The sequence below is a fragment of the Dipodomys ordii genome, unplaced genomic scaffold, assembly GCF_000151885.1.
Source record: "Dipodomys ordii isolate 6190 unplaced genomic scaffold, Dord_2.0 Scaffold24, whole genome shotgun sequence".
Lineage (NCBI taxonomy): Eukaryota > Metazoa > Chordata > Mammalia > Rodentia > Heteromyidae > Dipodomys > Dipodomys ordii.
The window spans coordinates 715,045-729,982 of NW_012267240.1; the positions used below are offsets into that span (position 1 = coordinate 715,045).

General features: G+C 50.5%; 1 protein-coding gene across 1 annotated transcript in view; it reads left to right on the forward strand.

Moving 5' to 3' along the window:
- The first annotated feature begins 4,395 nt into the window (after positions 1 to 4,395).
- Positions 4,396 to 14,938, forward strand: part of Tarbp1 (TAR (HIV-1) RNA binding protein 1) — a 47,938-nt gene continuing 37,395 nt past the window's right edge. Inside the window, exon 1 of the mRNA XM_013014566.1 lies at positions 4,396 to 4,480. Within this exon, the coding sequence (XP_012870020.1) occupies positions 4,396 to 4,480 (85 nt within the window). The remainder of the gene's footprint in view (positions 4,481 to 14,938) is intronic.

The following is a 14,938-nucleotide window of genomic DNA, read 5'->3' on the forward strand; positions in this document are numbered from 1 at the left end:
GACCAGCTTAATTAGCGTAATGTAATTGTTGGTGCAATATTATCCCCCTTCTATCATACCTGTCACTCGGCAAGGAGCTACTTTTCCTTTTTGGTTTTCTTTCACAAGGCTTAGATTTTTCAGACACTTGCTACCTGAGGTCTAAAGTACTGGGATAGACGCTCCCACAAACACAGCGGGGTCACGCATCATTATTGTTGTCTCCCTGCTTCCCAGGTAGGAGGCCATACTGGTCATTTTCTCAGGAAACCAAACCATCAGTGGGGACTGGAGTCTCTTCTGGAGCCCACAGAGCAAAACTTACTTCCTTAAAACTGCAGGTGGGCAGCTCCATCCTCAAAGGCCAGTAGGGTAGAAGAGCATCTGACCCTTAGATCTGCTTTTAAATAGTTCATCTGATTAAGCCAGACCCAACGGGATCATTTCTTTTTCTGTTGATTAATGTAAGGTCAAGTCTTCAGAGATGTTGATTATACCTGCAAAGTCCTCCCTCCTGGCCTTAATCCTGGGACTGCTGAATTCAGCTTCACCAAGATCCCATCAGTTAGGAGAAAATCAAGGGTCCTTGTGTTGGAGAAGGCATGGTGGAGGGCGCAGGCCCGGGGTCATCCCAGAGCTCGGTGCACTGCCCCCCCTTCCCCCCAGCAGGCTGGAAGTTTATCTCCTGTGTTTTTATGTTCTGTCTTTACTCTCAGCAGTCCTATGCTGAGAGCAGAGGTAGAAAAGTACTTGATTGGCACTGAGAGGTCGGGTGGTAATAAGTTAATGAGTTAACACAGCTCTCTGTAGGAGAGGGGGGTCCTGGCCTGGGCTGGTAACTGCCAAACCAGAGCTCCAGGGCTGACAGGAAGAAAGATGAACTTGAGAGATCCAAGTTCACAAAGTAAAATGACCTTTGACCTTTCCCACCTGGGGAGTGGAGAATGCCCCACCCCCAGACAGCCCTGGGGCAGAGGAGGAGCGTCCATCTCTCTCAGAGGCGGAGGACCTGCCTACTCCCCACAGGCTACTGTCTGCAAAGTGCGTGGAGGCAGCACAGAGGCGCACTTGCTCGGCAAGATGTTCTCCAAGAGGCAGCCCTAGGAGATGGCGCTTTCTGTGTGCACACCAGGGGAAAAGGCTACCATAGAGGCCTGGGTCAGAGATATCCCCCCCCAAGCCACCTCCAGAGCCCACTTCACCCCCCACCCCCGCCAAGCCACCTCCAGAGCCCACTTCACCCCCCACCCCCGCCAAGCCACCTCCAGAGCCCACTTTTTCATCCCTATGTGTTACCAGTAGGAAGGAAGGAACCCCCAGACCATGGGGGGAATTCCCCCCACAAGTCAGGCCACAGCCACATTGAGGCTGGACACCGAGCACTCTGCAGTGGCATCCTGCAAGTCTCTGCCTGCCAGGGGAGACGGCTGTGAACGCATCGGCAGGGGAGTCACATAATGGAGAAACACATGTCATAATCACAAAATCACAGCAGCGTCCGGGCACCGCGGGTTTCTGCTGGAAACACGGGGTCCGCACTCTGTATTCTTTCACATGATTTTGCCCTTACTGAAAGAAACTGATGGCTGTACTTTATGAAAATGAAAATATTTTAAAACCAAAGAATCGGAGAACAATGACTGGTTTTTTGCTATTTCGACCATTATCTTGTTATGTTTAAGTTTTGGAAGGATAGACATGTAGCTTTGTTTGTGTTATGATGATATTTAGCCTCTACCCTCCCCTCAGGGCCTCCACTTGCTGTCTCTGACTCTGCCTGGGTTTGAGATTCTCCTGGGTTCACTCCCAGCCCAGGACTACGAATCAATCCATGGCAAGAAAACATGTTTTGTTTTGTTTTACCTACTTGGGCTGGCTTTGAACTGTGATCCTCAGATCTCATCCTCCTGAGTAGCTAGGATTACAGGTGTGAGCCATTAGCAGCTGGGACAAACAGGTATTTGTGACAATAGGGAAGCAAGTCAGGCTTCGGATTATGCCCCTCAGAGCCCTCCACTGATGGAGCACCGGAGATGATGTCACTGGCTTGTTAGAAAGGTACCTGCTGTGGGAGAGTCTCCGTTCCTTCTCCCGTCTTTCTGCACCAAGGTACACATGCACTGCAGAACACGGGGAACTTATGTGAACCACATCTAATGTTCTTGTCTCTGTGCTTCAAGCACAGATTCCTCAGGGGCTAGGCATGTGGACTAAGAAGGGAAAGTCAGAAACAGGAAACATGGTAATTGCATGTCCTGGATAGTGAGCTTTGGGGAATTTTCTTATGACGGTGTCTTGTTGTGTCTGAAAGCCATGTTGACAAATCAGTGCTGTATTTTTAGCATGCTTCCAGTGGAAAGAAGGCAAGATATGTGAACAATGTATTTCCAAATATGTCCCATGTTTGTAAGACACAGTGCACGCGTGACAGATGGAGCGGGATGTGTGGATAAAATAGCAACTGTGCTACTCCCGATTCCTCAGCAAATCCACACCCAACAAACGGCATCCAGGTCCAATGTGTGATACAATCTTGTTTTCTAAGCATTTGAGCCAAGGGTCTAGGGGACCAGAAACAAAGCTAGAAAACGGATGTGAGTTCTAGTGAGAGTGGTACGTAATCGTCCTAGGTGGACCGACCCCATCTCCAGCCTGGCCTGGGGATGTAAGAACACCAAGGAAGCATCACTGGCCTTCTGATGGGGCTGAGGTCAGAGAGCCACCGGCTCCCTGTTCTCCTTTTCACGAGTACTCCTCTAGGGGGCGCTCCTGACCACAGCCGGCCCTGGACATACCCGCCGGCCTCCTGATCTAGTGGCCTAGATAACCAGAGCCTGTCTGGTTCCTCGAACCACCACAGCAAGCGCTTGGCCGCTCAGTTCCTTCTTTCTCCTCCCATAAATAAATTATTTCCTGAGGAGATGGAGGGTGACTGAGATCCGCTTTCTAAAGGACTCTTAACTCCTTAGGATACCTCCCTGAGCTGGGGCTGATAAACGCTTGCATGATCTCCTCCGGGGAACATGCAACCCCACAAACCCAGGGGGCTTACGGAACTCCTGCATGTTATTCCTAATCTTCCTGTAGGTTGAACACTAAACCACCCCCCTGAACTTGCCTGAAGGAAGAAGACGAATAACATGTCATTTCTCTCATGTTACTGCACTTCCTCCAGGACCGGCTTTCTATGTCATTGTCACCACCCTTATTTTGTTATTATTAAAATATCTCTGGAGTGGAGGGCATGGTTCAAGGGGTAGAACACCAGCCTAGCAAGCATGAGGTGCTGAGTTCAAATCCTAGTACTGCGGGGGCAGCAAAGGGAAAGGGAGAGAGGGAGAGAGAGAGAGAGAGAGACTTGTTCCCTATCAGTACTTACTCTTCATCCCTCACTGTTTGAGTCAGGGTGAGGATGGGTTTAATGACCTGTTGCTGAAGGCCTTGGACCTAACTGTGTATCTGCTACTGTTCTTCTGCCGAACAACACAGGTCCTTCCACCCAGGGATAATCTAGAATGAAGCAAAACTATGTGTAGTTGGGGTGAGTTCTAATTCCCCTGTTAGACAGCTCACCATGCCTGAGAGAGGAAATGAGGAGTGGCCTCCCTCTACTGGCTGCAGAGGGCGGTTCCCAGACCTGGGGGACCTCAGGCCACTCACATCTGCACGGTTCTTACCCGTATTTCACCATAACTAGAGCAGCAGTCTTCAAGAAAAAGGTTTTTAGGGAACCATTATTTTATGTATGAGCTTAAAAGGAATCAGTCCATTTATTCAGTAATGAAAAAGATCATTATTTTCACATTCCCAACTAATGTCTTCTGTTTTCTTCCATCATTACTGAGCTCCGCTGGGAATCAGGCGCATTCCCTAGTTGTGCTTTTAAAAAAAAAACAAACAAAACAAAGCAAAAACAATGACAACACCAAAAAAAAAAAAAAACAGAGCTGGAATTAGACAACAGCAATGTTGTATGGACAACCGGGCCCCTTTTCGGGGTGGGTCTTAAGTTTTAGATTGAACTCTTTCTTGTTTTTCCATTTTGTCTGATGAGCAGAGGTACATGGGCTCATCCCCTGGGATTCTGCAGGATTTTTTTTCTTTCAACCCTCCCCGTCCCTTCTTTTCCTTTACTACCTTCTATAAAAGGATCTTGCTGACTGCAGCTGCCGCTGCCCGAGCTGCTATCTCAGGAACGCTCGCCCAGATTGAGTGTGCCCTCTCCTTAGCCAGCCAGGGCCTGGCCCCCTGCCAGCCTGGAAAAACAGAGTGTGTTTGTCACATTTGCGTCACTGTTCCCTTGGTGACACTTCTTGGAGCCCCGTCAGCTGTCCCCTGAGGTTGTTTCCTTAATATGTCAACAGACATTCCTGAATCTTTAATGCTGAAAAGCTCTTTTCCTCTTCCGAGGCCAGCATGCGCGTGGCCTGCTGCTGCGCCTTAGACGTGGATCTGAAGGAGGTGTTAGTTCTCCTGGAGACTCTGGAGGATACTGGAGCAGGTCTGGGGTTCCACCTCTTCACGCCACAGGGCCTGCTTTAAAGGAAGAGCCTGCTTTTAAAGCCGATCCAGAGCTCAGAGCTGGCTCTCCACCTCCATCTTCCCAGGAAAGGTCCTTCTTCTCTTGCCGCCATTCTAGGCTTTCCAGTTTCCCAGTTCTGTGTGGCATGGTGACAACAAAGCAGCTGGAAAGCCCTGCTGGGGCCTGCCTCCGGGCCTCCGCTGCTCGCTGCTCGCTACAACAAGGAAGCTTTCCAGCCAGCATCTCGGGCTGGCAATCCCTATGACTTGATTTCCTCCTCCTCCTCCTCCTCCTCCTTCTCCTTCTTTTCATGTATGTGTGTGTGTGTGTTTTATATGTGTGTGTGTGTGTGTTTTATATGTGTGTATGCCAGTACTGGGACTTGAACTCAGGGCCTGGGCATTGCCCTTAGGTTTTTGTTTTGTTTTGTTTTCCTCAAAGCTGGTGTTCTACCACTTGAGCCACAGCTTTTTTTTTTTTTGGTCCATCTTGGGGCCTGAACTCTGGGCCTGGGCGCTGTCCCTCAGCTCTTCAGCTCAAGGCTAGCACTCTACCACTTGAGCCACTTCTGGCTTTTTCTGTTTATGTGGTACTGAGGAACCGAACCCAAGGCCCCATGCATGTGAGGCAAGCACTCTACCACTGAGCCACCTTCCCAGCCCCATGAGCCACAGCTTTACTTTTGACTTTTTGGTGGTTAACTGGGGGGTAAGAGTTTCATAGCCTTTCCTGCTTGGGCTAACTTTGAACCTCCATCCTCAGATCTCAGCCTCCTGAGTACTTAGGGTTACAGGCATAAGCCAAAGAGCCTGGCCCCATGTCTTTATGTTGATTGCCACTTCAATCTATAGTTTCCACTGGTAAGGTATGCCTGAGGGAAGGAAGCCCTTCTTCCTGTGCCCAGCACTGCCTTCAGAGATGAGGCTGGGTTTCGTGGAGGAGGTCCCATGGCCTTCAGTGATGAGGCTGGGCTTCCTGAAGTTCTCTCCACTGTGATTGGTCAGATGGCAGATGGAGCAGGTCTCTGTCCCTGGTGAGCTCAGCATCCGTGCTCCCCTCAGACACAGAGGAGCACTGTGTATTTGAGTATTATTTTCCTCAAGCATGGGGAGGAACCCTGGAGGTTTTGTGGCCTGGAGAGGGGTCAGCGGGTGGCTGGATCACCGCTTTGCCCTCTGCCAGCCATGCTGGCTGCAGGACTCCGGCAGTGTCAGTCAAGTGGGTTCCAGGGCATTGAGGACAGAGCCGGAACCACACAACCACGCTCCCATCCCTGCAAAGCTCGCCTGGCTAGGAACCACCGACAACACTGGTGGACGTGTCACACATCAACACAGGAGAACTGAGGTCCACCGTGAGGGAACTCTGCACTTGTTGGTGACTTGAATTTAAGGGCTGAGGTGGTTTCCCTCTAGAAAGTGCTGAGCTCAGCTCTGTTTTTGCTGGTGTTTGCCATGATCCTCAGATGCCAGCAGCGCCCTACTGTGGCGCTGGGCACCAAAGCCCTGGGACCCACCGCCTGCAGGCCCTGCAGCTCACTGTCCTGCAGGAAGGTGCGTGTGACCCCGGGAGTCCAGTCCTGGGCCCCAGCTAGCTGGCCAGCCCCATCCAGTCTGCACATGCTCGGACGAATTTCGAGGAGCTGGTGATCTGGGACCTGCGTCCTTATTGGAGTTTACCTCTAACGACCACCCTCCCTCTCTTCTCTAGCCACCCACACGCAAGCTTAGTAGCCCATTAACGGAGCCATTGCTTGGAATTCTGTGCTGTGCGGTCAGATTCCATTCTGAATTTCCTGACACTGAAGATGAAATAGCTAATTATCCACGGTAATTGCATGTACAATCTGCACCTTTGAATGACGGATGGAATCTTTCTTAGAGGCTCTGGAACTCCACACTGGCGAAAGCAAGGCCAGGGAGTCTCTAGTCCAGCGTGTGTGTGTGCGTGCGTGCGTGAGCACACAGGCGGCTCCAGGGTTGGTCCCCAGTGCCTGACCCAGGCATCCATTTGTACATTGAGAAGGATATTCATATCTCCGGCTTCATCCAATCACGATAAACCACAAAGAAAAGGACATGGCTATCATAATATGTATCTTTAAGGAAAGAAAGTGGCGCAGAAAGAAAAGAAAAACACCACAAAGGTTGAGAATAAATAGGTAAGTGCAGGCACTGATGGCTCATGTCTGTAATCCTAGCTACTCTGGAGGAGGCTGAGATCTGAGGATCAAGGTTTGAAGTCAGCCTGAGCAGGAAAGCATGTGAGACTCTCATTTCCAATGAACCAGCAAAATGCTGGAAGTGAAGATGTAGCTCAAGTGATAGAGCATTAGCCTTGAGTGAAACAAAAAACAACAAACAGGCAAGAGATTAGGGCCCTGAGTTTAAGCCTCAGTACGAGCGCACACACACACACACACACACACACACACACACACACTCACAAAGAAATAGTAAGATACAAGTATCAATAGTTACAATAACTATTGGGTTAAGAAAAACGGCCTTATCTCAGAGTTCACGTGTAATGTAGATCTTAGTAAGGTAACATATGATGATAATTATGTAATTGTGCAATAAAACTGTGGTGTTTTATTTCTATTATATATATATATATATATATATATATATATATATACATGTCCATGTAGTATTGTTTCTTACATATACCAAAACTCACATTGAACCATGAGTTCTGGGTTGCAAAAGAGGATTTTCTTTTTGCACCAGTCTGCAAATCTTTGTTACAAACTAAAGACGCACAAGTGCTATAATATTTTAAAATAAGAACTGAAAGTTATATTATTTCTTCTCTTTTGAATATGTGCTGGAGACTTGGCTGTGTTGGGACTCACCCCTTCAGTCATCACTTATGAGATGCTTAGGATTTGCTCACGGAGTCCGGGATCTGCTGCATTGGCAGGACCTTCTTCGATCTTCTCCCACCCGGACAGCCGAGGCATGCTTCCGGGATGGCTCTGAGCCGATGGGAAGAGAAGGAAGTCCCATCAGATGAGTCAGGCCATTTCCCCACGGATAATGACTTAAAGACTGGGGATACTTTGCAGGCACATTTACAATGGGCAGTGTAATTCTTCTCACTTTTAGTAAACTTAGCATCTAGTTTCTGCCATTGGAAGGGGATTTTGTGACCGAGAAGAAGGAGTCCTTGGGTCACATGCAAAGCAGAACCTTGTCTGAACACAACCTTGATCCTTACCTGAATCTACCACTCCCCCCCTCACCAGCCCCCAATGTCATTCCATGATGAGACTCTGCCTTCAGAAACAAACGTCTAGTTCAGGGGTCTTCTGCCTGCCACATGGCGTCCCAAGACCCCGGGAGCTGCAGGCATCTCTCCAGACAGAAGGGGAGACATTTCATTGACAGACTGACTCATCTCAGAGTTCACAGGAGAGTAGGGGTGCAGCCCAGGGTCCACCTCATGCAATTGGGCCCTGCCTTCTGCCATTTCCATCTCTCCTTCCAGTCATTCAGTTATGAATCTATAATGGGTGGATCCATTCCTCAGGGAGGTCGAGTCCCCCCGTGGTCCAGCCTCAGGCCTCCCACTGGGATCAAGGCCTCCAGCACCAGCTTGGGTTTAGGCCTCCCGATCATGCATGGGTTTAGTGGTACACATGCATTCCGGTGAGTTTTAAGCCTTTCATTTCTGTTAGGGAGGGAGAGGAGGGCTGTGGGGGTCCCGGGGGATGTGTGGAGTTTCTGGCTCTCTCCCAGGCTCCATGGCAAGAGGTTGTGAGTTTGCAGGTGCCTGGGGCCGTTCCTGCCATGCCTGCACCTTCATCCTCAGAACCACTCACTTGCCTCGCATCCCAGCACAGCCCATGCTCTGAGCCGGGGGTAGTGGAACATTTAGACGTTCACCACTGAGGAGGAGACATTAGGAACATCGCTTCCCAAGAGATGGAGCTGGTCACACTGTGCAGGTACAGACAAACAGCCCTCCCCTCTCCCCTCCTCTCTCTCCACATTAGGGAAGAGGCCACTGCTAAGGGGCTGTCTGATTACCCGGCATGGCTGCAGCCATCTCCGGCTCCTGTGTGTTTCTTTCCCCACACTTGGAGATGTTGAAGCCATCCCAACAGGGACACAAGCAGGAACACACACACACACACACACACACACACACACACACACACACACACACACGGGTCAGGTAGACTTGTTGCAAGCTCTTGCATTCTACCTGTGCCCAGCTCTTTGTGATCGCCATTTCCTCTCACATGGCCACATCGTCCTGAAACTACACCCACTGCCGTGGCTGCATGGAGAGGCATTTTCCTGTCCTCCTCCTTCTACCTGGGGCAGCATGCATGTGGCATGTGTGTGTGTGTGTGTGTGTGTGTGTGATCTAACACACCCTCTGCATGGAGGTGGCACTCAGGTTTCACATGCTGTGTATGTGTGTGTGTATGCGTGTGCGATCTAACACACCTTCTGCATGTAGGTGGCACTCAGATTTCACATGCTCTGTGTGTGTGTGTGTGTGTGATCTAACACACCCTCTGCTTGTAGGTGGCACTCAGGTTTCACATGCTCTGTGTGTGTGTGTGTGTGTGTGATCTAACACACCCTCTGCTTGTAGGTAGCACTCAGGTTTCACATGCTCTGTGTGTGTGTGTGTGTGTGTGTGTGTGTGTGATCTAACACACCCTCTGCATGGAGGTGGCACTCAGGTTTCACATGCTCTGTGTGTGTGTGTGATCTAACACACCCTCTGCTTGTAGGTAGCACTCAGGTTTCACATGCTTTGTGTGTGTGTGTGTGTGTGTGTGTGTGTGTGTGTGTGTGTGATCTAACACACCCTCTGCATAGAGGTGGCACTCAGGTTTCATCTCCCGGGGCACACGGCCTCAGGAGCACGTGATGTCACGCATGACACGATGTTAGGGACTGGTTTAAAAAATGTTAAACAATGGGACGTTGCTCCGGAGCCTCAGTCCCTTGGAATTTCACAGGGTTCCAACCCCAACGGCTTCCACAGCCATTGGCACTTAATTACTGGCATAAATCTCACTAGCAACTTCCATAACTTCATTTGCAAATGAGTGCAAGTGCCTCCTACATCACGCCCTCCTTCTCCCTCCCTCCTGCCTCTTGTTCCCCCTCCCTGGGCCCCCCCCCCCGGGGGTTGGGAAGTCTCCTGGCTTGCCCTGCGTGGACATGGGTTTCCCCACGGAATCCACGTGGAACAGGTCATGATGAGGTGACCAGGACAGTCCCTTGTTGTGTCCCGGCCACTCTCACACTCCATGGCCAGCGGCCCCTACCTTCACTCCACAGGGTAGCCCCCTGGGGGGGAAGGCTGGGCTTGAACCCCACCCCACCCTGTCTTTCCAGAGCTGGTGAGTGGGGCCTTGCTATGGGAGCATCCTGGTCCTTTTCCTTCAACCACCCTGCTGAGATCCAGGCAGAGCCCGCCCCGTCCACCCCGTGTCTTCTGCACCCACCAAACAAGGGGCGCAGAGCCGGCTTCCAGAGTGAATGGAAAGTTCCACCTCTCTACAGCAGGCTCTCTGAACTCCAAATCTCACTCCCTTTAGGACTCAGACTGTGATCTTTGGTTGCTTTCAGCTTAAAAGAATGCTGGAAAAGAGGCTATGCAGGGATTCCTTTAGATGGCTCCTTCGACTCCCTTTAACATCTAAGCCAGTAAAACGCTCCCCACGCCCCTCCTGTGCTGGGGACTGACCTCAGGGCTGTGTGTTTTCTAGGCAGGCATGCTCCTGCCTGAGTTACGCTCTAGTCCTGAGCCTGGCCTCTAACTGCGGACACACGGCCGTCTCCAGCTCTTGACCTCTCACAGTAACTAGCTGTGTGACTTCAGGCAAGCTGTTTAACATCTCTGAGCCCAGGCGCCTCATCTGAAAGCCTGCTCCGATGCCAACAGCCAGCTGTTGCCGCCATGCCTGCAAACCACACAGAGAGCGTGGCGCACGGTGGGCGGCCGCTTTAGCACTGGCTTAGCTGTTCTCTATGCAAGCCTCTGACGTGTCAAAAATGTAGGTCACAACAAATTTGAATATTGCTCTGTCTTCACTTCCTGGAAAGAAAGAAACAGTCACAGTCAGAGCCCCTGGGTGCCCTGGAACGGACTCCCCACTCAGACACTGGCTTATTCATTATTCACTGCAGTTGGAAGCAGAAAGCAGGCCCGGGCTCCGTGCCTGAGACCTGAGCTCGCTGGGAGCAGACCTGCAGCCATCAGGGCTGGTGCTATCCAGACACCGATGCCATCCACCCCACGTCTGAGATCTGGGGCCCTGGATGAGAGCCCGGCTTGCATTTACACACACAGAGTTCACAGCATGGCCCACTGTAGCGGTGTAGGGCCCTGCGGCTTACTCTAGTGTGCTGGGTCACCACTTTGAAACGCAGGTCTTTCTTTCATGCCCACAGGCCTCAGGCCGGGGTGGTGTGGATGGTAAATGTCCTCTATCCCTCTGTGCTAAGCAGCCCAAACCCTGCAGGAAGTGTACTCCCAGAGGTGGGCTTTCTCCATGGTGGGTTTCGCAGCCCTGCGGGGGACAAATGCACATGGAGGCCGTGCAGGGAGGGCGGAGGGTGGCTCAGCCTCTTCTTAGCAAGGAGGAGCCTCTTGAAGTGGCCTAAGGAGGAAGACACAGGAAGACATTTCCCCAGGCCTCCGGGGGCCAGCACTTGCATTGCGGGGTCTGTGCACCATCTGGTGGCCATGAGCTGACATTGCATGCACCGTTTGGGTTTTTATACCATTGATGAATTCACAGGAGCCTATTTTTGACGTTTCCTGGAAGCGATTCGTGGGGTTGGGGTGTTCTGGGTGTCACTTTGAGGTTCTTTTTCAATTTACCATATTGTTATTATAAAGATGATGTACAGAGGGATTGCAGTTACATAAGCCAGGTAATGAGTACATTTCCTTTGGTACAGTATCATCCCTTCCCTGGCTCTCTCCTAATCCCTCCCTCCCGACTCTACCAGCAGTTGTGTAGTTCACTTTCAACACAGTGTCCAGTGAGCACCACTGCTGCACTTTCCCACCCCTGTTCCTCCAGTTCTGTGCCCCCCCAAAAATAAACACACAAATAAACCATACAGAAAGAAAAGAGAACAGAAACACCAACCAAACAAGAGATCTCTTGTTTTTGTATGTTGGAGTTTGTTTCAACATATATTATTTTACCTAAATATAAAGAGACATATACACATTATACCTTTGTGTTTCTCCCCTAAGAGTATCATCTTTCAATTTCACTGTGTCTAGAATCCTGTATAATTTATTATTTCCCCATGTATTTTAGATCTACCTTCTTCATGTGAGACAAAACACATACTTTGTCTCTCTGAGCCTGGCTTGCCTCACTTAACATAATTTGTTCTAGGTCTATCCACTTCCCTGAAAATGGCATAATAATGTTCTTTCTGATGGCGGTGTCAAATTCCATTGTGTACAGGTACCGCAGTTTTGGGATCCACTCATCTATTGTAGGGCATCTGGCGGTTTCTGTATCTTGGCTGCTGTGAATAGTCCTAAATGTTGCTTTTTATTCAAAGATTGATACTCAGAGCTAAGCTTGTCTGCAAGGCATGGACGATGATCTTTCCTTCAGGCCCAGCCTCCTTATGGCATCTAGTAACAAGAGTTCTCCGCTCTGCCTTACCCCTGCTTCCCACCATGACCCCAAATGACTGAGCCTTGGAGACTGGGCTCCTCTCTGCCCGGAACACGCATATTTTCTCTTCTCCATTCTTACCAAATGCCACACTTTCCAAGACTCAGTTCACCAATACCTGCAGTTCTGTTCAAACTCGTATTTCCATGGTGACTTTTGTTAGTGCATTCTATCTTATGACTCGGAATTAATCAAATTTTGGGAGAAGTGTGAAGTCACAACATTTAACTGTCTTAGATCTCAAGAGTTTCTGAACTAGGCATCAGTGGCTCACGCCCGTAATCCTAGCTACTCAGGAAGCTGAGATCTGGGGAATTGAGGTTTGAAGCCAGTCTGGGTAGAAAGTCTCTGAAACTTTTATTTCTAATTAACTACTACTTCTGGCTAGAAATGGAGATATGGTTCAAGTGGTAGTACCAGCCTCAAACAAAAAGAAAAGCTTAAGGGACAGTGCCATGCCCTGAGTTGAGGCCCCAAATAAAGAGCCTCTGTTATTTTGGGCAGATGATCGATTCCTGAAGAGACAATCACTGTTGGCTTCCTTTCTAAACACGTTGGGCATTGAGCCTTCCTGCCTCATCCCCTTCAGCTAGGTACTGCATTTGATAAGGCAACTGTCCTGCCCGCCTTGATCCACGAAGTCCAGACAGCCCCAAACAACACCTCAGCTGATCTCTGATCTCTGCACGGACAGCTGGATCCAAGGCCCAAGGCACTATGGTGCAAGCTTACATATGTTTTGGAGGCTCAGTGGCTATGCAGCTTTGCACGTGCACACACTCACACACAGATGTGCACGCGTGTGCATATACACACACATAAGGCCAGCTTGACATGATCTTCCTCCAGTTGTTTAGGGATCCTCACATTGTGGTGTGGAGACTTGAGCCGCACACCTTGGAGTGGGCAGGGAGGGAAGGCTGTGAGTTTCTTCCAGGTCACTTTGCATAAACATTTGGGAATGGAATTTTCTGCCTGGGTAAGCAGAAAAGGCCACTCCCCCTTACCCCCAAAAAAGGGCAAGAACTAGGGGAGGGGCTGAGCAGCCAGAGATCTGCTGGGTGGCCCGGTGAGAAGCTCCACCCCTCAGAGGAGCTGTCTTTCAAAGGGTGCTGCTGTCAACAGCCCAGAATGCTGGGTGTGCAAGGAGCGCTGTGCTCTGCCATGCCCCTTCCCCCCCTTTTGTCCAGAGGGTATTAGTTTGTTATTAGTTTGTAAGTGACTGTCAGCCGACTTCATAGTTTAAATGAAGTTATTCAGGGAACATTTACAGAGGAAAGAAGAGTGGAGGTCTGAGGAGGTAACTCCAGGACCAGCAAAATCCCAGCAAGAAAGAAAGGCAGCTGGGAAACAGATCTGAAAACAAGGAACGTGAAAGCAGTGTTTCAAGAAAGGAAAGGGCCAGATGAGGTTGCTCACACCTGTCATCCTAACTTCTTGAGAGGCAGAGACCAAGAGGATTGTGACTTTGAGATTAGCCAGGGCAAAAAATAAAGATAGCCAGACCCCATCCTAACCAACAAGCTGGGCAGTCCATCTCACCCTTAGCATCTCAGCTACACAGGAGGCCTAGGTAGAAAGTTCAAGGTCCAAAGCCATCCCCAACAAAAACACCGGATCCAAAGTAGTGGGTGCCTGCCCACTTTGGTGAGTCAGAGAAGGGGTGGTTGTGGGAGAAACCTCTGCGAAAACAGCAGTCTGTAGGAAAGGGGAATGCTCTGTGTGCTTAGACCCTGAACAGCTCCTCGTCTGCCTCTGACTGCAGCTGGGCACCTGGACTTTATTCTGCAAGGAGAACGAGAACATGGGCCGAACAGTTTCCTTTCCGTGGTAATTTAAAAAAAGAGACAGAAATGTACACAGAAAGAAATGCATAGACCCCAAGGATTCAGTCACAGATAGTTGTGAAACTGTTGATTAGGATGAAATAGTCACGTTTCTCCAGAAGATTCCCTCCAGTCTGGTTCTAGCCAGTCTCCCTGGGCAATTACCATGGTCATTCCTATCCCACAGCGTATTCCCGTCTACGCATGGACTTCATTTAAATGGAAGGGCGAGGATGTAGCTCGGCTTCTTGGATGTAACAAATGTTTGAGATTTACCTAGTTTTGTTTATAGCTGGTTCCATCATGACACAGATCACGGTGTGAGCATTCGTTACCAGCTTTCTGCCACAGATGGCAAACAGTGCTGCCCAAAATGCCCTACAAGGTTCTCTGCCTCCTGTTTCCAGGCAGATACTTGGGGTGTTTTTGCTTAACCCCAAGTCAGGTTACTATGACTTTATGAGAAAACAGCCTAGGCAGGACTCATGTCTCCGCCAGCGATGTGTGAGAGCCTCCACCTGCTCCTCCCTCGGGTGCTCCTCCTCCCGCGGATGCTCTTCCTCCTGGTCCTCCCGAGGGTGCTCTTCCTCGTGATCCTCCCTGGCGGCTCCTCCTCGTGGTCTTCCCTCGAGGGTTCCTCCTCCTGGGCCTCCTGGGCCGCCACGCCCGGTGCATCGTTATCTCATTCCTTGGGATGGTGAGGACGTGCAGGCTCCAGGCCTCGAGCGCCGCAGGGTCGGCCGAGGTTTCTCTCCAGAAAACAGGGCGGGGAGGGAGGGCCGAGCCGGATGCAGGCGGCGTGGGACTCGCGGGGCCGGAGCCCTAAGGGCGCCAGACCACACCGCAGCCCGCTCCCCGCGCAAGCGCACACGCGCCCACCTGCGCGAATCGGACTGCGCCTGCGCACACGCGCCCGCCCGCGCAAGCGCA